This window comes from Tasmannia lanceolata, unplaced genomic scaffold (assembly GCF_043159265.1).
Source record: "Tasmannia lanceolata isolate RefF3 unplaced genomic scaffold, GAP_Taslan_0.1 ptg000023l, whole genome shotgun sequence".
NCBI classification, from domain to species: domain Eukaryota; kingdom Viridiplantae; phylum Streptophyta; class Magnoliopsida; order Canellales; family Winteraceae; genus Tasmannia; species Tasmannia lanceolata.
The window spans coordinates 11,099,255-11,122,424 of record NW_027518700.1 but is presented as its reverse complement, the minus strand read 5'-3'; the positions used below and the strand labels follow the sequence as shown (position 1 = coordinate 11,122,424).

The 23,170-nt window shown below is 39.2% G+C and overlaps 2 protein-coding genes across 14 annotated transcripts in view; one reads left to right on the top strand and one right to left on the bottom strand.

Annotated features, from left to right (window-relative positions):
• Positions 1-1,130: 1,130 nt before the first annotated feature.
• Positions 1,131-23,170, bottom strand: part of LOC143856316 (uncharacterized) — a 56,509-nt gene continuing 34,469 nt past the window's right edge. Inside the window, exons 4-7 of one of the 13 annotated variants that reach the window (XM_077366500.1) lie at positions 22,407-22,562; positions 10,679-11,166; positions 9,991-10,088; positions 1,131-1,533 (exon numbers count right to left, since the gene is read on the bottom strand). In XM_077366500.1, coding sequence (XP_077222615.1) covers positions 11,047-11,166; positions 22,407-22,562 — 276 coding nt within the window. In that variant the 3' untranslated portion in view covers positions 1,131-1,533; positions 9,991-10,088; positions 10,679-11,046. Of the gene's footprint in view, positions 1,534-9,683; positions 10,089-10,678; positions 11,167-22,406; positions 22,563-23,170 lie in introns of those variants that run through there. The other 12 variants (XM_077366508.1, XM_077366501.1, XM_077366503.1 and 9 more) reach the window with 12 other exon arrangements.
• LOC143855770 (uncharacterized) lies at positions 4,012-4,665 on the top strand. The gene is made up of 2 exons (XM_077365838.1): positions 4,012-4,368; positions 4,432-4,665. The coding sequence occupies exons 1-2, from the start codon at positions 4,012-4,014 to the stop codon at positions 4,663-4,665; spliced, it is 591 nt and encodes a 196-aa protein (XP_077221953.1).

Below are 23,170 nucleotides of genomic sequence, written 5' to 3'. Positions count from 1 at the left end.
CCTGAGGAGGGAGTCCTGCTAGAAGATCCAGGGCGATACAGACGCTTAGTTGGTAAGCTCATTTATCTTATCGTTACACGTCCAGATATTACCTTTGCAATTAGCGTTGTTAGCCAGCTTATGAGCTCACCTCGCACTTCACACTGGGCGTTGTACTTCATATATTGAGATATCTGAAGAGTTCGCCAGGTAAAGGGTTGTTATTTCAGAGGCATGGGCACCAGAGAATTGAAGGATACACTGATGCAGACTGGGCAGGATCTCCGGCTGATAGGCGGTCTACTTATTGGAGGTAAGTAAGAAACAAGATGTCGTGTCTAAATCCAGTGCCGAGGCAGAATATAGAGCTATGTCTCATACGAGTGGCGAACTCATGTGGCTACGTTCCTTACTTTCAGATATTGGATTTCCTCCTTCTTCTCCAGCTCAGTTATACTGTGACAACAAATCCGCCATTTACATTGCCACGAATCCAGTCTTCCATGAGAGGACCAAACATATTGAAGTGGATTGTCATTTCATTAGAGATTTGATTCAGTGAGGCTACATATCTCCTGTGTTTACCAGATCTACAGATCAATTAGCAGACATGTTCACGAAGCCTCTAAGTAGAGCTAAGTTAGTTGATAATAGTAACAAGCTAGGAATGTTAGATATCTACATTCCAGCTTGAGGGAGAGTGTTAACAGGTCTTTAGGTCTTTATTGTAATGCCCAAGGGCATACTTGTCTTTGTACTTTACTCTTTATTATTTATATTACATGAGTGAGGGGGAGAACCCTAACTCAATCTTTTCTCTCACCCTTCACTTTCTCTCTCTTCTCTACCTCTCTCAACAGCCAAAAAGGAGGATGTGAGGACAGCATCAGCCCAATATGTCTTTAGAACACACAATTGAAACAGAAGGGTGTATGCCATGTCAACAAGATACCTAAGTTTCCTCTCGGCAACACCATTTTGCTAAGAGGTATGGACGCAGGATGATTGGTGAATAATGCCCTGACTAGATAAGAACTGTTGAAATCAATTAGAAACAGAAAAATATTCACATGCATTGTCAATGCGCAAGCATTTAATAGAACATGAATACTAGGTAGAAATCTCAACATAAAAGAACGAAACATACTAAATATTTCAGAACGATCTTTTATTAGATATAACCAAGATATTCTTGAATAGTCGTCCACAAATACAATAAAATAATGATACCCAATATAGATGGAGTTCTATAGGGACCCTAAGTATCGAAATGAACTAGCTCAAAGGGACTAGAGACACGACTAACCGACCGTGATGGAAAGGAAACACGATGGTGTTTTCCATACTCATAAGACTCACAATGAAAATGACTAACTGGGCTAGACACAACTGAAGAGTGCTGCAGCCGATCCGCCGGAGGGTGACCAAGGCGACAATGCCACATGAATGAGTCAGCCAACGTATGCAAAGCAGTATGCAGAGAGGCTCACTATCAAAGTAGTAGAGTCCGCCCATCTCATGGCCCAAACCAATCCTCCTCCCAGTCGCTAGATCCTGAAAAGTACAATAAGAGAGAACAAAGGTTACAGAACATCGAAGATGGTGAGTAAGTCAACTAACAAAAAGTAAGTTACAAGGGAAACTAGGAACACATAAAACAAATGAAAGAGACGAATGAGGGCTGAGCGATTAGTCCCATGTACCAGAAAAATGACACATCGTCCCATTAGGCAAGGTGACAGATGTAGATGTAGATGTAGAAGTAGGCTCAAAGGAACTAAGGAGTCTATTGTTACCAGTCATATGATGTGAGGCTGCAGAGTCAATGAGACATGAACTAGAACGACTGAGAGAGCAGGATGGGTTGCTACCTTCCGTAGCTAGTGAGGCAGTGACTTGTTTTCCTCTATCCTGTGATCCCAAGAAAGCCTCATACTCAGCTCACGAAACGACTAGAGTATCGAAAGAAGTAGAGCGGTAGAAGGGCTGTAGAGGAGCTGGTTGTAGTGGTATCGAAAACATGATGAGCGACACCGGAGGCCCGTAACTTCGGATATAAGTCATAGCAGAAATCAACAGCATGGCCCTCCAATCCACAATGCGTACAATAACAGGATCCACGGCCACCAACACCACGGCCTCCCCCTGAATCTCTGCCAATACCACGACCATAACCAGTGCGCACGGCAAGGTTAGAACGCTCAATGAATGAATCATCAAGGACCTCTATCCGTATAACACGCTTAACTTTGGGAAAGGTCTCTGTCAGGGGACGATAAAGAGTCTTGTCCAAGGTTGCCAGAGCGGGAATCGAAAGCGGGAATCAAAACGGGAATCGAAGGCTCCCAAGGAAGAATCCTGCTTCCTTGGTCTTGTCCCACAATCTACTAGCGAATGGGTAAAACTCACGCTCCAAGCCATCAAGAAATTGTACCACTCCAACGACACTTTTCTGGTTTGCCAACATAGTGGACGAACTCAGAATAATATTCAGAAACAGGTCTAAAATGTATCAAGCTACACGCACAAGTGGACGAACTCAGAACAATATTCAGAAACAAGTCTATCACCATGCTGTAGACGTTGTAGTGCTGAGTAAGTATCCACATATCACAAATCCATGTCAGATTCTTTCCCTCAGAATACAATGTCGTAGCGTGATCCCAAATATCCTTAGCCTTGTCAAGAAACATCATATGTTCCTAAATCTGTGGCTCCATGTTATGAAAGATGAGTCAGAATGTGAGAATCCTCTTGGTGCCACTGAACACACTCCTTGCTCTCGATGGTGGATCTGATGTAATATAAGTAGTCTTCCTTTGTGCACAAAGGTAAATCTGAACAGACCGAGACCACACATGATAATTCGTGCCATTTAATTTGACAGAGGTCATCGAAACCATAGGGAGGGTCGTAGAGGACCCAGCAACAGTACTGGATGATACAAGAGTAGTCATAGTGAACATCCACAACATAAACAACCAACAACAAGAAAGTACCAATCATCAACCACCATTCACCACAAACTACACAACAATTCAACGAGGAAGACACCAACTACTCACCGCCAAAACTAACAAATCTAGAATAATAATTGTTGGAATATGTAACTTGCCTAAGGGCATTTAGGACTTTGTACATTCCTTTATGTTTTAGTATAAAAATATGAGTCAGGGGGAGATTACCCTAACTCATTAAATTCTCTCCCTAAACTCTCGGTTAACATGGTGTCAGAGCCTTAGGGTTTTCTGATCCCTAGGATTCTCTTTCAGCCTCCACCTTCTCCGCCACCATCACATACCCGAACCCCCCCCCCCCCCCCCCTTCCCTCTCGTCGTGAAACCCTAACCCCAACTGCAGGCAAACTTTCATCAAAGGCACAACGGCACGCTGTCTTTTTCCTGTCGAGAAGGAGTCGTCTCCATCGACCGGACGGTACCCTCCCTCTCCACCCGCGCATACCCCGCTGGTTCTCCCTTTGCTCGCCCCGTTGCAGTCACCCACATCTCCTGGCCGGAAAAGTTTTTTCCAGGAACGAGGATTTGCACACCCCCCCCCCCCCCCCCCAAAAAAAAATTCCTGGAAAATATTTTCTGAACCCCCCTCTCCCCCACTCCCCCCCACACAAATTCACTTTCCCATAAAATAATTTCCACTGCAGCAATCCGCCCCACCCCTGACTTTTTTTTTTCCCAGCCCCCAATTTTTAGGTTTGCAGGTAAGCCCCTCACCCCAAGTTTTTCCACCCACATCATTTTTCGTCCTCTTCCTCTCATCCCTCGATAACGCCTAAAACTCTTTTATCCCTCTTACTATGTGTTAGATCTTCATCTCTTATCCTACTTTGATTCTTGTTTGTCTTTGCGGCTCCTCTGTGTGCCCCATGTCTTCCCTCTTGTCAAGCTTCGTCGATGACCATCATTCTTGGAGCCGTGTCTAGCTTTCTTGGCGTGTCCTAGTTTGCCCACGTATTCAGTTATCTACTATTATTCGTCTTGATTTGGCTTGTCTGTTTCTTTCTTGCTTGTTGTTATGGAGGAGGTGCTTGACAATCCTTCCACAGGAGTGGCTCCTTGTGTTCGTCTGACACCCTCTTTGGCGTCTTCTTCGTCATCATCTCTCTCTGTGGATGGATCATTCCCACAGATCACTACTGTTAAGTTGGATGGGGCAAACTACGTTACTTGGAAAGCAACCGTCGAGAAGTATCTTATTGCCCGTGGGAAAGCCCACGTCATTCGGCGTGATCCTCCTCCTACGACGTATCCCACCTTTGATCGATGGGAACAAGATAATGCTCTTGTTTGTACCCTTCTGTGGCAGAGTATGGCCCCTCACGTCTCTGGGCCATTGATGCTTCTGCCTACTGCGAAACGGATCTGGGATCAGGTTACTCTTCTTTACTCTGGCATGGCAAACATTAGTCGAATCTGCTCTACCTATTCTGAGTAGGTGCGTTTCCGCCGTGGTGATCTCCCTCTTGCCACCCATTACAGCCACTTCGTTGGCCTATGTCAGCAGCTTGATGTTTACATGCCGCTTACCACGGATCTCACAGAGGTTGCCTGTCAGAGGGATCAGATCCGTGTTGTGCAGTACCTTGAGAGTTTAGGTCCAGAGTACATGCATCTTCGTCAGCAGATTATCGGTTCTGGCGATATTCCTTCCCTTACTCGCGACCTATGATGGCAGTACTCGTCCGCCTTGTGGTGGGGCCTCCTCTGGTCGTGGATATGGCCGTGCCGGCCGTGGTGGTGGTCGTTCTGGTGTTGGTCGTGACCGTTTTTTTTGCACTCACTGTCAGCGCGAGGGACATTATATTGACCATTGCTATACCCTGCATCCCGAGCTTCATCAGGTACGCTCGGCTCACATGGTAGTTACAACTGCTTCTGCTTCAGATTCCGCTCCCTCTGCTTTTGTTCCTGCACCAGCGGATTCCGCCTATACATTATCCCGTGCCAATTATGAGGAGTTCCAGCGTCTGAGGCTCCGTTCTCGTCCTCCCTCTGCAGGTTTCGCCCAGCCAAGTAGTTCACCCACTACCGTTCTATCTAGCTCAGGGTCATGGATCATTGACTCTAGCGCATCCAACCACCTGACTGGTAACTCTTCTCAGCTTCATTCTTTTCGCTCTTTCTCGTCTCCCTCTCAGTCTATCACCCTTGCTGATGGGTCCACTACACCTATCACTGGTGTTGGTCATATCTCCCCTCATCCTGCTCTTACCTTATCTTCTGTTTTATGTGTACCAAAATCACCATTTAGTTTACTTTCAGTTAGCCAAATTACTAAATCTCTTCACTGTTCTGTCTCATTTTTCCCCTCTTACTGCTTATTTCAGGATCTCTCGACTGGGAAGACGATTGGAACGGGTCGTGAGGTAGATGCACTCTATCATCTTGACTGCCGGCCGCCTACTGTCTTACATAGCTCTGTGGATACATTTCAGTGGCATTGTCGCCTGGGCATCCTTCACTTCAGCGGCTGCAGCAGATTTCTCTGGTTCCCGGACCTTTTTCTAGTTTTCAGTGCGAGTCCTGTGAACTCGGGAAACACCGTCGTGTGTCGTTTCCATCCCAGGTCATTAGTCGAGTGTCTAGTCCATTTGAATTAGTCCATTCTGATGTATGGGGACCCTCTAGGGTCGCGTCTAGTACTGGCTTTCGGTATTTTATTGTGTTTATTGATGACTTCTCAAGCATGACCTGGTTATATTTACTGAAGAGTCGATCTGATGTGTTCTTTGCTTTTCGCACATTTCATTCTGAAATTAAGAATAAATATAATTGCAATATTAAATGTCTTCGTACTAACAATGCTAGAGAATACTTTTCTGATACTAATGGCTTTCAATCCTATCTCTCCCAACATAAGATTCTACATCAGTCTTCATGTGCGTACACCTCTCAACAGAATGGTGTTGCTGAGAGGAAACTTCATTATTTGCTTGAAGTAGGTCGCACTCTTCTTTTTCAGATGAGTGTTCCTAAGGCATACTGAAGTGATGCCCTTCTCACGGCGTGTTTCTTAGCAAATCGACTTCCTTCCTCCGTCTTAGAGGGTGCTTCTTCTTTCGAGATTTTGTCTCCTAGTAAGGAACAGTTTCCTCTGACACCTCATGTATTTGGATGCGTTTGTTTTGTTCATCACCTTGGACCTAGCTGTGACAAACTCGATCCCCGGTCTGAGCGCTGTGTCTTTCTGGGGTATTCCCATACGCAGAAAGGCTATCGTTGGTTTGTCTCAGCAGATGTTACGTTCTTTGAGTCTGAGGCATTCTTCCAACATGGCGCGGCATCTTTCACCCCTTCTCTCGAGTCCGAGGTCTCGCTTCCCTTACCAGATCTATCTGCTTCTCTTCCGTCATCTCCTATTTTCGTGCAGCCAGCTTCTGCAAATTCTACTTCTTCTGCCATGTTGGAGAAGCCAGCTCCATCTAAAATTACACAGCAGTATCAGCGGCGCCAAGTTACAGATAAGTCTCGTCTACCTCCTCTCGCACAATCATCTTCTGAGCCGATGATCTCTCTCCCGCTCTCAGGCATCTTCTCTTCTGCCTTCCTCTGTTGTTTCTGATTCTCCTATTGCATCTCGTACGAGATCCCGTTCCACTGCACATCCTATTTCGAATTTTGTTTCTTATGATAAGCTCACAGTACCTTCCAGAGCTTTGTTTCCTCCTTGTCTTCTATGTCTTTACCACAATCAGTGGCTGAGGCTCTTGAACATCCTGGCTGGCGTGATGCTATGCACCTCGAAATGGGCGCTCTTCCTAGTAATGATACATGGGATCTGGTTTTCCTACCCCCTGGTGCCCGTCCTGTTGGTTGTCGGTGGGTTTTCTCATTCAAATACCTCCCTGATGGTACTGTCGAGCGCTTAAAAGCACGGTTAGTCGCGAAAGGATACACTCAGACTTTTGGTGTTGACTACACAGAGACCTTCAGTCCAGTTGCGAAAATTCCCTCTGTACGTGTGCTCCTGTCTCTTGTTGTTAATCATGGCTGGCCCCTTCATCAGCTGGATGTAACGTGTGCTCCTGTCTCTTGCTGTTAATCATTGCTGGCCCCTTCATCAGCTGGATGTGAAGAATGCTTTCCTCCATGGCGACCTGACTGAGGAGGTGTATATGGAGCAACCACCAGGGTTTGTTGCACAGGGGGAGACTTCCTCCTACGTGTCGCCTACGCAAGTCACTCTATGACCTCAAACAATCTCCGCGTGCGTTGTTTGGGAGATTCAGTGAGGCAATCATGTGCTTTGGCCTAAAACAATGCGCAGTAGATCACTCAGTCTTCAGTTATCACTCTTCAGCTGGGTGTATTTTGTTGATAGTTTATGTGGATGACATAATCATCACAGGGAGCAATTCACCAGGTATACAGCTTTTGAAAACCTTTTTGCAAAAGGAATTCTTTACTAAGGATTTGGGTCAGCTCAGGTATTTCTTGGGGATAAAAGTTGCTAGTTCTTCTAGAGGCTTGTTCCTATCACAGAGAAAGTATGTCTTGGACTTTCTAAATGAAACAGGCAATCTTGGAGTTAAACCAGCTTCTGCACCCAAGGATCCTAATGTGAAACTCGTTCCAGAAGAAGGAGAGTTGTTGGAGGATCCTGGCAGGTATTGCAGGCTAGTCGGTAAACTTATATATCTCACGGTTACTCGGCCAGATATTTCATATGCTGTTGGAGTTGTCAGTCAGTATATGAGCTCTCCACGTACTTCTCACTGTGCTGCGGTGATACAGATTCTCAAGTATTTGAAAGGGGCTCCAGGGAAGGGATTGATGTTCAAAAGACATGGCCATATGAAAGTTGAAAGCTTCTCTGATGCAGATTGGGCTGGATCCCCAGCAGATAGATGGTCCACCACTGGGTATTGTACATTTGTAGGTGGCAATCTTGTTTCATGGAAGAGTAAGAAGCAGGATGTTATAGCTAAGTCCAATGCAGAGGCTGAATACAGGGGCAATGGCACAGACAAGCACGGAACTTATTTGGCTACGTTCACTTCTCTCTGAAATTGGCTTCATTTCATCTTCTCCTTCGCAGCTTTATTGTGACAACAAAGCTGCAATATACATTGCCAACAATCCAGTCTTCCAAGAGCGCACCAAACATATTAAAGTGGATTGTCATTTTATCCGTCAAAGAATCCAGAAAAGAGAGATTTGTACTATGTTTACTCGGTCAGGGGACCAATTAGCTGATATGTTTACAAAGTCCTTGAATAAGTCAAAATTGAATGATATATGTAACAAGCTAGGAATATATGATATCTACATTCCAGCTTGAGGGGGAGTGTTGGAATATGTAACTTGCCTAAGGGCATTTAGGACTTTGTATATTCCTTTATGTTTTAGTATAAAGATATGAGTCAGAGGGAGATTACCCTAACTCATTAAATTCTCTCTCTAAATTCTCAGTTAACAACTACAAATCATCAACAAACGCGAACATATGAATCACCAAAAATCCACCAAGCAGGTACCAACACGGCACCAACAACAAGTCAACGAACAACGCGACATCAACAACAACCAATAACAATGAGGAACCAACAATGCAACGACCATCCACCAACATTACGCAGCATCACCAATAACAACTAGAAATACCAACACCAAATCACTGCCACAACAAACCACCATCAAAGCACATACAAGTCACCAACGAAACCGCCAACATACACGGTCGCACATATCAGTACGTGATTTCGGGATAAAAAGAGTCGATAACACCACACAAACGCATCACTAAGGATAAAGAATCATCAAACATCACCTCGGAAGCAACAACGGGCTGAAAAAGTTGAGCAATGATTGTTTAAACCATGGATACGAAGATTTAGAAGGTTAAAAGGGCATTAGGGGCTGATGAGGAAGAAAAATGAAACAAAAACGATGTGGGGAAGAGGAGGCAATGCTAGAAAGATATGGGAAGGGTGCGCTTAGGGTTAGGTGGTGTAAAACCCAAAAAGAAAAAGGTTTTAGGGACTATTGGGAGGGTATTTATGGGATAAAGTTAGGGTTTGGGTAGTATAAGTCACAAAAAATGGGTTTTGGGAGTGGGTAACAATGGAAGAATAGGGTTTGGGGTATGCGAGTACAGTTGGGCGATAGAAATCCACCAAAAAATGGGTTTCGGGAGCTGGGGTGACAATGGTAGAATAGGGTTTTGGGTGCCTGCGAGTATGGTTCGAGCGTAAAAAAAAAGGCCAAGAGATTAAGGGTTAGAGGCATGCGGCAATGGTTGAGAAGAAAAACCCAACAGAGGGGGGGGGTAGCTAGGGTTAGGGTTAGGGTTGATGAAAAAACTAAAAAGAACAAAATAGTGACAGAGAGGAAGGGGTATGTACTTCTTCACCTTTGATGTAGGATGGAGAATCTTCTAATCTTGGCTCTGATACCATGTTAAAGGGTATCCTATCTTCCATGGTAGAAGAAAAAGAAATGAAGAGGAAAGAATGAGAGACTTGTATCACCCTCTTCCACACGGAAATATAATATATGAGAATAGGGTTACATAGAAAAGACATAAACACCCTCACATAAGTGGGTATGTGATACTCCCACTCTCGACAGTATGTTTCCTAGTGCACGATGGGACCCACTTTTGACCTAAAGACCCAACTCCCAGTATTCTTCCAAAGGAACAAGTACTTGATTTTTACCCGAAAAAGAAAAAGAAAGAATATGTACTTGATTGACTGTAATGCAGCAGGGTTTTTTTTTTTTTTTGGTTGCTAACAAAAGAAAGCAACTAATTAAACACAAATATTATGTAACTTATACAAATGACAACACATGTCCCAGGAGAAATGTGACACCCAAATATGTCTATACAGTTATGATAAGACCAAATATAAAACTCAACTCAACTCAACTCAACTCAACTAAGCCTTTGTCCCAAATATAAAACATTATAAAAATAAAATAATGTGATTTTACTTGTAGATAAAACAACATAAGTAGTCTACAGATGAATCTCTAAAGAAAAGAAACATACATGAATTAAGATTTTTTTCATCATAGTTGTGCCAACATGCATGCCCTCTGCATGAGTCTGACATGGCCCTTTTTATAGGAATGGAGCCTCTTTGGGACCTGTTACATAGATGTCAACATTTCTCAGATAATGAGGATGATCAAAATCAGAAGACTACAAAAAAAAATGGTATGCTAAATAATGAAGTACAGTACTATCCTTGTAGCATAATAAAATCATGAGTACAGATTCCAAAAATGTCTCAAATATTGATGGCAAATTAATATTAAAAGGTCATCACAAGGAAGCAGGAATCTCTACTCTGAATGGGGAGTCTCGATTCCCCAAAAATCAATTCGGAAACGGGAATCTTCTCGATTCCTCGATTTGAGAATCACATTTCGGAAACATGGGAAACACGATTCCCACTCTATGGGAAATTCGATTCCCACTCTATGGGAAATTCGATTCCCACTTTATGGGAAGCGCGTATCCCACTCTATGGGAAGGGCGTTTCCTATCTACCCTCCTTGTCTCTTGCTAGTCCTCTTCTCTTCCTCTTCTTAGTATTTACATGTAAAGTCATTTAAGTCATTTTTTTTAATATTTGGTTCATATAATTATTTCTTATATTTTTTTGGTAATTTTTTTAAAAAATATTTAACTACTAAAAAAAATTCTCCGACCCTTCACATTTCCCGCTTCTCACCTTCCTGAGATCCTTCGCTTCCGCTCTGGCAACCTTTGGTCATCATCCAAAGAAAACAGGTTTTAGCACTTTACTTTCTTTACTATGTTGTCCCTTTTAACTGCTTTCACTCGTGCAGGTCTGAATCTCAAGTGCATTATTCTGATCAGGAAAAAGTAAATAACTAATACAAAAGGGCGCAAAGTTTCCTACAGAAAATTTACACCAAACCAAACAATGGGGTAATAAGATGCAGATACAGACCGTACCAGCAATTATTTCTGCAGAATAAGAGGATTTACCCTGTAGAGAAAAAAAAAGAAAGTATCTATATATATAAGCTGTCAGGCTGTCAATTGTTTGGGAAGAACAAGGAGTGAGAGAGCCATTTATGGTGCCATGAGTCCTTCAATCGTGTAGAAAAGCGACTGTGCCCAGTCAGCTTTAAATAAAAATGCCTGTAGCGTGTGCAGGACATTGTAATCTGGATCAAGCTTGCGCTGCCAGCCCTAGAAAAAAGACAAGGCAGTCAGACGCTTTGAATACTCTACAACAATTAAAAAAAGACAGAACATCACATCTACTAGTCATACCATATGCCATAGAGATATGCTCAGCAAATCTATCATAGTGATGCAAGTGGTGTCTATAGTCAAACATATGCGCCTACACCATAGAAACGTTTTTCTTCCTCTTTTTTTTGGGTTGTGTGTGTGTGTGTGTGTGTGTGTGTGTGTGTGTGTGTGTGTGATTGTGGTGGTGGTGTGGGGGGGTGGGGGGTAGGGGTAGGGGTAGGGGTAGGGGTGCAACTCGGGTCGGGTTGAGGCCAACCCGATCCAACCCGAGGAACCCATGTTTCCAACCCAACCCGATTTCCAACCCAGCTGTGTTCAACCCAACCCAACCCGATTTGCAATTTTCTCAACCCGACCCGATTTCCAATTCACAACCAAAAAAAAAAAACAGCTTAACTGCCAGATTTGATTTGAATTTCACCAAACTCGCAACCATTTGATAATTGATATGAGTTAACCACAATGTTTGATCAGAGAGCATAACTATTTGAATGAATTCCACCAAACTCACAACCAGTTGAATAGCTGCTGGTGCATGAACGCAGTTCTGATATTGTAATGCAAAACCATCAAGCCTCTTACAATATAATTTGCAATTTTCCCACATGCATCAAAACATCATAGTGCTACACACTGAAAAGAGATATGGGATACTGAAAACATCACAAGGAGGAGGTGAAGCCGCGGACCAGAGACGTGGAGACGATTCCATGCCGCCGTGACGTGGGGTTAGGGTTTCGTTGGTAAAGGAGAAAAGAATAAGAAGTTTTAGATCTTAGGGTTTCTACTTTCTACTGTTTAGTTTAGGGATTATATTTGGGAAAGAGAAAAACTGAAAATGACATAAAGAGTGAAAGAGAGTAAAGCTGTAAAGAGAGTACGAGACATGCTTTCATTGCTTTGCCAGCTGTGAGTCACTTTCACCAAAAGTTTAAAATTCTAAATAGAAAAGTCTAAAACGATAAAACCATATTTATTAATAAAAGTTGAAAAAATACAAAAAAACTTCACAAAAAGTCGGGTTACAATTCGGGTTGGGTTGCTCGGTACTCCAACCCGACCCAACCCGATTTGCAAATCGGGTTATAAAATTCCAAACCGACCCATAAGGCCATAACCCAACCCAACCCGGCAAAAAACCGGGAAACCGGGTTGAGCCCGACCCAAGTTGCACCCCTGGGGGGGAGGGGGAGGGGGGAAAGGGCTACATTAAGCCCTAGGACCATTGGCTGTAGGATGACTGCAATTGAGAGAATTTCCAAGAAACTAAAATTATAATGTTGTCTTCTCCTTTTTCATTTGATTCATTCAGTTAGTTGGCTTGTAGCAAGTTTGGTTGCAAGTTGATGAACCAATATTAAAGGAACCAAGAACCATGTAACCAACATACAAAATTATCAAGCAATTCAACTTAGGCCAATGGAAGGTAAAAATCAGATCTAGACCTGCAAAACCTACACTCCCTTTGATATTATATGGTGTTTGCACGTTCATGCATGTAATGGGTTACAATATAGGTGCTGCCCTTGATATTGGATACAACATCATCCTCTAAAAAAAAGTTGGCTTTCGCTGGATCAAATATCAAGTGCAGCACCCCCATTATGCTCATGGATGAGCGAACAGCGTATAAAAACTCATGACTCTCAAAAGCAAATAGCTCATATCTTCGGTGATTCACCTAGCAAGCACTTGTCCCTTCGAACTAATTTCGCACATGTGTTTAACCGAATGATATAATAACAATTATTGACTATGTATGTATATATGTATATCATGTTTACATGGGAGCTCCTTCAAGGGAGACTCTCATCTTCTCCCTCACTCTTCTTCTTCTTCTTCCTTATCTTTATCCCTAATAACAGGTACTATATGCATAACATAACCAAAAAGCATACTTGAACCGGTGACTTCCATCACAGGGTATTCAAAAAAGGATCCCACTCTAGGAAAACCATCAGACGCTTTATGTTGTGCAAGTAGTCTACAGTCAACAGAAAATTGATTGAATCTCAAACCAAAACACTACTATCACCTTATTAACTAAGCCAACATTACACAAACAACGCATATTTGAAAAAAAAAAATTGAGCAATCTTGATCCATGGAAGTAATGAATATGGCCTACCAACGTGCAACAAATTTGGCACACACTATGAAATAACATACGCCCACATTAATATCCTATTTCTTGTCTATTTGTTTCACATAAGTAACACAATCACATTATAGGCAAGGGAATGCCGCTACACCAACAGGGGGTAGCAAGGACTATGGTGGTGTTGTGTACACCACTACCTCTGGGCCTGTGAACCATATGAATGACATTCTCAACCTTGACCGGGGATTAACTACATTGATACGACATGCTAATTTTTCCATTCATTCCCTTTTAGGATCAGTTGTGGTCTTACAAACTATACCAATGGTATGGACGAATCCCTTGCTTCATCCAAATGTGTAAAAGATCATAGCCGCACTTAATGTGATTGTGTTATTTATGTGAAACACATAGACGAAAAATAGGATATTAATGTGGGCGTATGTTATTTCATAGTGTGTGCCAAATTTGTTGCACGTTGGTAGCCCATATTCATTACTTCCATGGATCAAGATTGCTCAAATTTTTTTTTCAAAAATGAGTTGTTTGTGTAATGTTGGCTTAGTTAATTAGGTGATCATAGTTTTTTAGTTTGAGTGAGTACAGTATGTGATTCAATCAATTTTCTGTTGATTGTAGACTACCTACACAACATAGAGCATATGATTGTATTCCTAGAGTGGGATCCTTTTTTGAATACCACATTACCATGTGATGGATGTCAGCGGTTCAAGTATGCTTTTTTGGTTATGTTATGCATATAGTACGTGTTATTAGGGATAAAGATAAGGAGGAAGAAGAAGAAGAAGATGAGAGTCTCCCTTGAAGGAGCTCCCATGTAAAAATGATATACATATATATATATATATAGTCAATAATTGTTATAATATCATTCGGTAAAAAATGCCTAGAATATCCAAATACATAAATAACACAATCATATATATATATATATATATATATATATATATATATATATATATATATATAGAGAGAGAGAGAGAGAGAGAGAGAGAGAGAGAGACGGTTCCTACACACATGTGTAGATAAGTTATCTACACACTAGCTTAAAATACAGTGGGGGCCACATTATTTGGGTGATCCAAACCATTCATTTTTAAGGCCCTCTCATAGATAGGGTGTCCACAAAAAATCAGATCCATAGGATCATCCTAACCATTCGAACTTTGGAGGCAAAAAATGAACTAATTTGTGAAGGTTTAAAGACATCCATTTTACCTCCACAAATCGTAGGGTTGGGATGATCCTATGGATCTGATTTTTTGTAGACACCCTATCTATGTGAGGGCCTTTAAAATGGATTGGCTTGGATCACCCAAACAATGTGGACCCCACTGTATTTTAAGCTAGTGTGTAGAGAACTCTCTACACATATATTATAATAAAGAGGAAAGGGCTTTTTACTGCTCATCTGTACGTGTCGACTTCTCCTTCCTCTTCAGGTCTATTTTGCATTTGGAGGGAAAGGGCTTTTTACTGTTCATCTGTACGTGTCGACTTCTCCTTCCTCTTCAGGTCTATTTTGCATTTTACAAAATTCAGAGGAAAAACTGAAAAATGAAGAAAAAACTCAAAAAAAGGCTGAAAAGGGCAAAAAAACTATATTTTGCCTTCGTCAGCTGCTTTCTATCGCTCGAGACAGAGAAAAACTCGCATGGGTGGCGAGATTTTAAGGGCATAAAAAATGTGCCTCTCTCTCTCTCAACAGAGAATATGGCGAGATTTTAAGGGCGAAAATCTCACAGATACGGAAATCTCGCAAATCCTGCCTTTGGTCCCTGCCAACCCTTTCTCTCTTCCCGTACAGCACAACCCACTGACAAAACATAGTAGATTTTAGGATTCATGTATATGTCTGTCCATCGTAATTTTGCATATTTAACAAATCATAGTATGGTAGAAGTTACATCTTCGAAGTTGCTTCGAGATGTTTTTGGGCATTCCAAGTAACCTCAATAATATATTAGGCATAGCAAGTAATAGATGCATTATTCAACTGCCATTTTAAAGGAGATGTAGCTTTTCTTTTCCTTTCTTCAACTTTTGTTTTTCTTTATTATTATTTTCTTTGCTGAATCACGGTAAAGGAGTAGATTTGGATCTACCAACCTGATTTTTGGGGAAAGCCATGGAGAAAGAGCAGTAAATGGTTGTCATGGGTTTCCATGTGCGGTTCGTTTTATTTCCTTTTTATAGAATGTGTTGAACTATCTTTTTTTTGTTAATGGAAGAAGATGTTGAACTATCAGTATTAAATGTGTTTCCATATTTTATTGAACTATGCCACATCAAGAAGAGGGTTTTTCTTACCATTAGAACTTAGAACTCAAAAGCTTGATCTGCCAACAACAACAACAACAACAAAAAACTTCATTTGTTGATGGTTATAGATTGTTTTGCATGGGTATTTGAGAATTGTTATGGTTCTTCTGAAATACGCTATTTGTGGGCATCGATTTAATTATTAATGTTGGATTCAAATGCTCACTGAAGAATTCAACCCCAATTCTAAATGTCAGAATTTTGAATTAATTATGTGGTCATTGGGCCTAATTTGCATGAATGGTGAGTGAATTATCTTTTTTCTTGGGCAAATTATTATGTTAGATGATGTTTCACACACATTAGGTTGCATGTTCTCCTTTTATCTCCAGACTCTAACATTCTCAATGGATGATTATTGTAGCTAGGATTATTTTTCAAAATTAACTAATGCCATGATTAGAAAGTCATGCATAGATATATTCTTTAGTTGAAGAAGAAAGTATGAACTGGCATGTAATAGTTGTATTTGCTTATGGAGAATGGGCTTTGAAATCAACTGAATTTGAGAAGAAAGCAAAAGAATTGAAGAAAGTAGCTGATGCACTTCATTAGGATTATTGTCTCCATCTTCGCTTTCAGTATTTTAGTTATATTCTTTCTGAACGAAATAATTATGATCAATGCATATTTTTTTCTTTCTCTGTTTCTTTTTTTTGTCAAATAACAGTATTAAGGCATTTTTTTATAACCATTAAGTTTTGTTCTCGCCTGCGCATCGCGCGGGGTGCTTTACTAGCAGAAGAGAAAATGATGAATTTTTTTCATTTATTTGAAAATTTTGTGCTTTTAACACGTCAAGGTAGTTGTTTTTAACTGTTTGAGGCTCTTCCCAGATTATCTATCCAGCCATTTCATGAGGGTAGTTTTGCCCTTATCAAGGAGAAAAGGACTGAAGTTCAAGAGATATTTTTCCTTTTTTATTCAACGTCTCATGTTGTACCAGAGATATTTTTCCTTTAAAGAAAGAGTGAATTATTATTGTATATAGGAGAGGACAAAATCGACATCCTTACCTCCTTTTAAAGCCTACAGCTATCCACGTCTATCTGCTACGTGTCCTCTGATCCCCTCTCTCTTTCTCTCTCAAACGTAGAGATATTTCTAAAGTCGTACATGTCCCCTCTCTCTTTCTCTCAAATCTCTCAAACGTCAGAGATATTTCTACAGTCGTACATTTTAAGTAGATTTGGGGATGATATTTTACCAGCGAGAGTATCACGTGTCCCTCTCTTTCTCTATCTCTCTCTCCATCGCCATATCCTTCGTCTCCCTTTTCGCCCCTTCCCATCGAACAACCATAAAAAACTAATCCCTAAACCCCAAATATAAAAACCCATGTAGCAAAACCCATGTAACTAAACCCCTTCATGACCTCCAGGTAGGCGTCTCTCTCTGATTCTACAATGGTGAGTGGTTTTTTTTACTTTAATTTAATTTAGTTTTTCTTAATTAGGTTGTGGTTAGAAATTGTAAATTTTTAGTTTCAGCTATTACTTTTTTCTATTCATGTATCTAGGGCTTCTGTCTGAAGCAGGTACCACGATATTTTGTTCTTCTTCTACAACTACTATTTTCTTTTCATAAACTGGTTTCACGAATTGTTTTTTTTTTTTTTTTGCATAAATTTAATTTGATTATAAATGTGAAGCCTTCTGTTCTTCTTCTTGATCATCTTCTACTTCTTCCTTTCCAGAAATTTGTTTGGTTAAATCTAATTTTATTGTAGATGTGAAGAGAATTTAAAAATGTGTGTCTGTTTTTTTTTTTAAATTTCAAATTGACTCACGAATTCCACATTTCTTGACATTGTTGTCAGTAGAATATAAACCTGTATTTGCCTCTAATGACTCTTTATTTATGCTTTATGTCCTATGCTTTTTATGTTCCAGATTTCTCGACGTTGCTGTGAGTAGAACAGAAGATTTTCAGTTACTTTATAAAGTGGTATTTCGGGATTGCTTAGACCTTGGAGTAATATAAGGAGAATTACAAACTCAGAATTGTTGATCGAAGGTATGTTTATTTGATTAATTTGTTTTGTTTAACTTCTGACGCAATACAAGCATTTCTTGCTTAATCTAATTTGAGTGTGTTTTGCTCTCATTTTATGTTCTCATTCTAAATTTGAATGATATTGATAAATTTGATTTCTTGGGATATGTGTCTGTGGTTTCGTAAATTCTACTTTTTCCTTCTCAGAAGCTGGTTTTGTAAATTGGTTTTTTTAATTTGTTTGGTTAATTTGAATTTCAATGAATATATTTTTCTGCTATTTTCATGTATTTACACCGTTCAATTAATGGAAACGATATTATTATTTTATTTCTAATCTAACTATATGGATCCACACAAGTGCATTTATGTGGCTGTGTCAGTTTCTGCTATGAGACTTGGTTCTAGCTTGATACATGAGCTTCTCTTTTCTTTTCTTTTTCTTTTTTTTTTTTCTCTGCAGTGTCCTTCTCATTGTTTTAGCAAATGCATCTTCTAGTGAACTTTGTGAAGATGTCTCAAGGGTTTAGTTAGAAAGGCCGATTCAAGCATGTACCTAGGCCTTCTGTTCTTCTTCTTAGACTTAATCCTTTTCACAAATCGGTTTCACAAAATAGTTATTTTATCTGTTTCTAACCACAACCTAATTAAGAAAAAAGTAATAGCTGAAACTAAAAATATGTCAAGATAATTTAGAACTCAGTCTCCCTATGTTTTTAGGGCTTCTGTTCTCCTTCTACTGCCTTTTCCTTTTTAGGCCTTCTGCTCTGCTTCTTCTTCTTCCTCTACCTTTTCCTTTTCGCAAATTGGTTTCACAAATTAGTTTTTTAATTTGTTTGGTTAAATTGAATTGCATTATAAATGTGCAAAGAATTTAGTACTCTGTACTTTTCAAAGAGAACACTGTCTGTGTATTTTTTTTTAAATTTGATACCTGCTCACAATATGGTAGTCCTTCCCTGTTTTAGAAACAACAGGGAACTTAAGTGTTTCATATGTGGATGCAAGCTCACCCTGTCTTTAGATGTGTTTCTTTTTTCTTTTTCTTTTTTTTTCAAACGAAATCTCTGGATTTGTTCTTTGCACTATATTTCAAACGATGCTTCAGCCAGCACAGTTACAACAAGATAATCAGGTATATGTTGTATTTAAAAATAATGTGGACTATGGAACTTGGGTTTTTAAATACTTAAATTAGAGACAAATTGTTTGGCTCGGTGATTCCCACCGATTTTTCCACTGTTTTTATATATGATTTAAACACGCCTTCTTTTTTATTGTTCATTTGAAATCTACTTTCCCTTCAAACTTACATTATGATGCTTTCAACAAAATTCACAAATTGCTTCTGACCCGAAAATAATCTTCTCCAATGAAAAGGTTGATATTTATATGTATATAATCTATGATTTGTTATTTTCAAAGCATAACTAAGTTATTGAAAACATTGGTCAGATTAATGAAAGTATCTCCTTTTTCGTATGTACTTTGCTTTGGTGTTATCTCTCTATTATCGTTGCAACAACATTACCTTGATATATCAAAATAACTATGTTACCAGTGATCAATAAGCTCCAATATACAACAAGGGGAATGGTTAGGATGATCTAATCATAATTTTCAATTAGCATCCTCAATCTCATGCATGTTACTTGCTTATGTTTATAAAAGATCCTCCGTATTTTAACTATGAACTATCAATCTTACTTATTGGTGACAGGGATGCGTTATGTAGTAACATGAGCTGTAAATTGGTGTCCATGGCAAAGTCACATTATTTTATTTTATTTCTTATTTTATTGCACTTTAAATTACATCCATGGGGCTGACAGTGAAATTTTGAAATGTTAAAGATTGATTGGCCATTTTTACAGCCAAAATATTTTTTTTGTTCGAATAATGCTTCACCACATCTCTATAATCCTCTGTTTACGCAAAAGACACAAACATAATTAGGAAAAATGTAAATTGCCATATGTGTACTTGGGAATCTTGCATTGTAGACTCCTTTAATTCACATGAATACAAAATATTCAATATCATTGCCCATCCTGGATTTTAAAGCTAAATTGAAGATACATATTGCATGACCCATTTCACACAACACAACTTTTCACCTTAGGACCAGCTTGGAATTCCCACTGCATGAGAACCATGTTTGTTTTTTTTCCAACTCAGAGTCTTAAAGTTTTATAATTGCTACTGAGATGTACTTATAGAATCGGGAGTCGTATTACATTTTGATGTATTAATAGTAGATGTTACTTTGCAATGTCTGAGCTTTTTTTAGTGTGTTATAGCTGGAGTTTTCATTATATGATTATAAGTTGTTAAACAACACCAAACATTTAGTTCATTGCATTCTATAAATTGAAACATACTTTAGGGCCCTTGATTTTTTAATTTTAAATGACATAACTTTCTTACTTTTTATGTTTAATTTGAGGTTTGATTGCTGATAGCTATGTTTTGTTGCGATTTTAAGGATTTCAATTTCCCATTTTGGTCATCAAGATAATGATCTCTAGAAATGGAAATTTCTTTTTTTTTTTAGGGTAATGTGGTGAGGGATGTTGTGAGTCAAATTTAGTAGTGGATTTGGTTGGACAAATCATCTATATTCTGTATTGCATTCAAAAGTTCCTCATTTGATGCATACTTCTTAAATTTCACATATTTCATCATTGCATACCACATTTTTTACTTGCATAAGGAAGAGCCACAAGCTTTTGGTAGCTGCTTTAGTTTCCCGAAGCCGTCATGGATTGGTCAATTACTTCCTGTATTCCTTACACTTCATTAGTATATATAAGATGGATTTCCTGACTATCTTTAGATTACTGATTCCTCAAAATTTGAGAAAATTATAATTGTTTGTAGATACATGAATTGTATCCTATTTTCATATAAGAAAAAATATTCAACTTACATTTTTTGTGGTTTGTTTCCTACATCAGCAGTTTCTAAAATTATTTTGTTTTTCTTTCTCTTCCCGTGCATCGCACGGGTTCTTTTACTAGTGTGTGTATATATATATATATATATATATATATATATATATATATATATGTGTGTGTGTGTGTGTGTGTGTGTGTGTGTGTGTGTGAGAGAGAGAGAGAGAGAGAGAGAGAGAGAGAGAGAGAGAACGGTTTCTACACACTAGTGTAGATAAGTTATCTACACACTAGCTTAAAATACAATGGGGGCCCACATTGTTTGGGCGATCCAAAGCATTCATTTGATGGGCCCTCACATAGATAGGGTGTGCCCAAAAAATCAGCTTCATAGGATCATCCTAACCCTTCGAACCGTGGAGGCAAAAAATAAACAGATTTGTGAAGGTTTATACACGTCCATTTTACCTCCACAAATCGTATGGTTGGGATGATCCTATGGAGCTGATTTTTTGTGGACACCCTATCTATGTGAGGGCCAATCAAATGAATGGTTTGGATCACCCAAACAATATGCCTTCCACTGTATTTTAAGCTAGTGTGTAGATAACTTATCTACACTTGTGTGTAGAAACTGTTTTCTCATATATATATATATATATATAAATTAATTAATACAAATATCCAAATACATACCATTACCTCAATCAAGATGTGATAAAACATCCACACAAAATGCCTAGAAAGACCACATCATAGTCTATCTGGCCCTGTTTTAATAAAAGGCCAGAAAAAAGCACATGACCATGCGCGAGAGAGAGAGAGAGTAGCGTGGGATTTTACAGTTTTCGGAGAAACACAACAATGTTTGATAGAGAAGAGTAAACGATATACATTAAATTTTAGATTTTATAATTTTATTGGGGTGGGGAGCGACGAATAGATCAGTCTACTCCACCCCCAACTTAGTTCATTCAGCCTCCAACATGTAGTTTTTCATTATTTACTTCCGGACATTACAATTCCAGCATAGAGAATGAAACTAGACTAGTTCAGATGTTAAAACTGTATGCAAGGAACTGAAATTTTCATAATTCATGAATAATAACAGAGTTTGATGCAACAAAATGCACCTTCCATGATAACAAGGTGCCATAAAAAGGCAGACAAAGAAGCCTAATGCAAGAAAAAATTCCAAATTTACACAAACTCTCTCTCTCTCTCTCTCTCTCTCTCTCTATATATATATATATATATATATATATATATATATATATATATATATAGAGAGAGAGAGAGAGAGAGAAGTGTAGCTACACATACGTGTAGCTAACTTAGCTACACCGACGGCTTAAAATACAGTGGGCCCCACATTGTTTGGGTGATGCTAACCATTCATTTGATGGGCCCTCACATAGATAGGGTGTGCCCAAAAAATCAGTTCCATAAGATCATCCCAACCCTACGATTTGTGGAGGCAAAAATGGACGTGTAAAAACCTTCCCAAATCTATCCATTTTTGCCTCCACAGTTTGAAGGGTTGGGATCATCCAATGGAGCTGATTTTTTGGGCACACCCTATCAATGTGAGGGCCTATTAAATGAATGGTTTGGATCACCCAAACAATGTGGGCCCACTGTATTTTAAGCTGTCGGCGTAGCTAAGTTAGCTACACGTATGTGTAGGTTCACTTAACTCATATATATATATATATATATATATATATATATATATATATATATATATATATATATATAGAGGGAGAGAGAGAGAGGTGTATTACAAAAATGCAGACATGCACATTCATAAATATGTATATCCAAATGAACTAAAAGATTACCTCAAGAACCAAAGTGGTTACCATCACAGTGCAAACATTGCCATCAATATTGACTTTATGGCAACGAACTTTCTCAAGCAATTGCTCAATGCACTCAGCGGGATGGAAAAAGCCACCTTCTGCGGTTCCCCAATAATCAAATAATCTTTTGACTTCCTATTCAGTAGAAGATAATAGTCAAATACCAGAGTTATGGTTATAGAAAAAAAAAAATGGGGAGCTATCTGAAACCATGATTGCTATATAGTAACAGACACTAGCTATAACACATAAAAATGAAGATGAAAACAGAGCAGGCAATTAGAAGCTGACATTCTGCACGAAAATCAGCACTGAAAACCAGATTATAAATCTTGAAATTCCATCCTCAAATTTGATAAAGTTGGTGCCTGATAATGCTAGATCTCAAGAAAGTGATATCACATAATCAATGAGCTAATAGGCAATTTCTGAAACATTTCTCACTTACATCCACAACCATGTGGAGTTCAAAATGGATGTATTTTTTCTAATTACACCATGCGATGCCATTAACCAATATTAAATGATAATTTTGATGTATTGAGAAAAAATAATTAAATAAAGGATGTATTGACAACAAAATTGACTGACTAGCACTGGTCATAGCCAGAAGCATCTTTGATTACACAGGTATTACAAGTACTAGCTGGAAAAATTGAAATATAACTCCCTGGAATCATCCACTCAACAAATATTAGCAACCATTACAGAAAGGACCATAGTTCTAGGTTGGAAGATCAAAA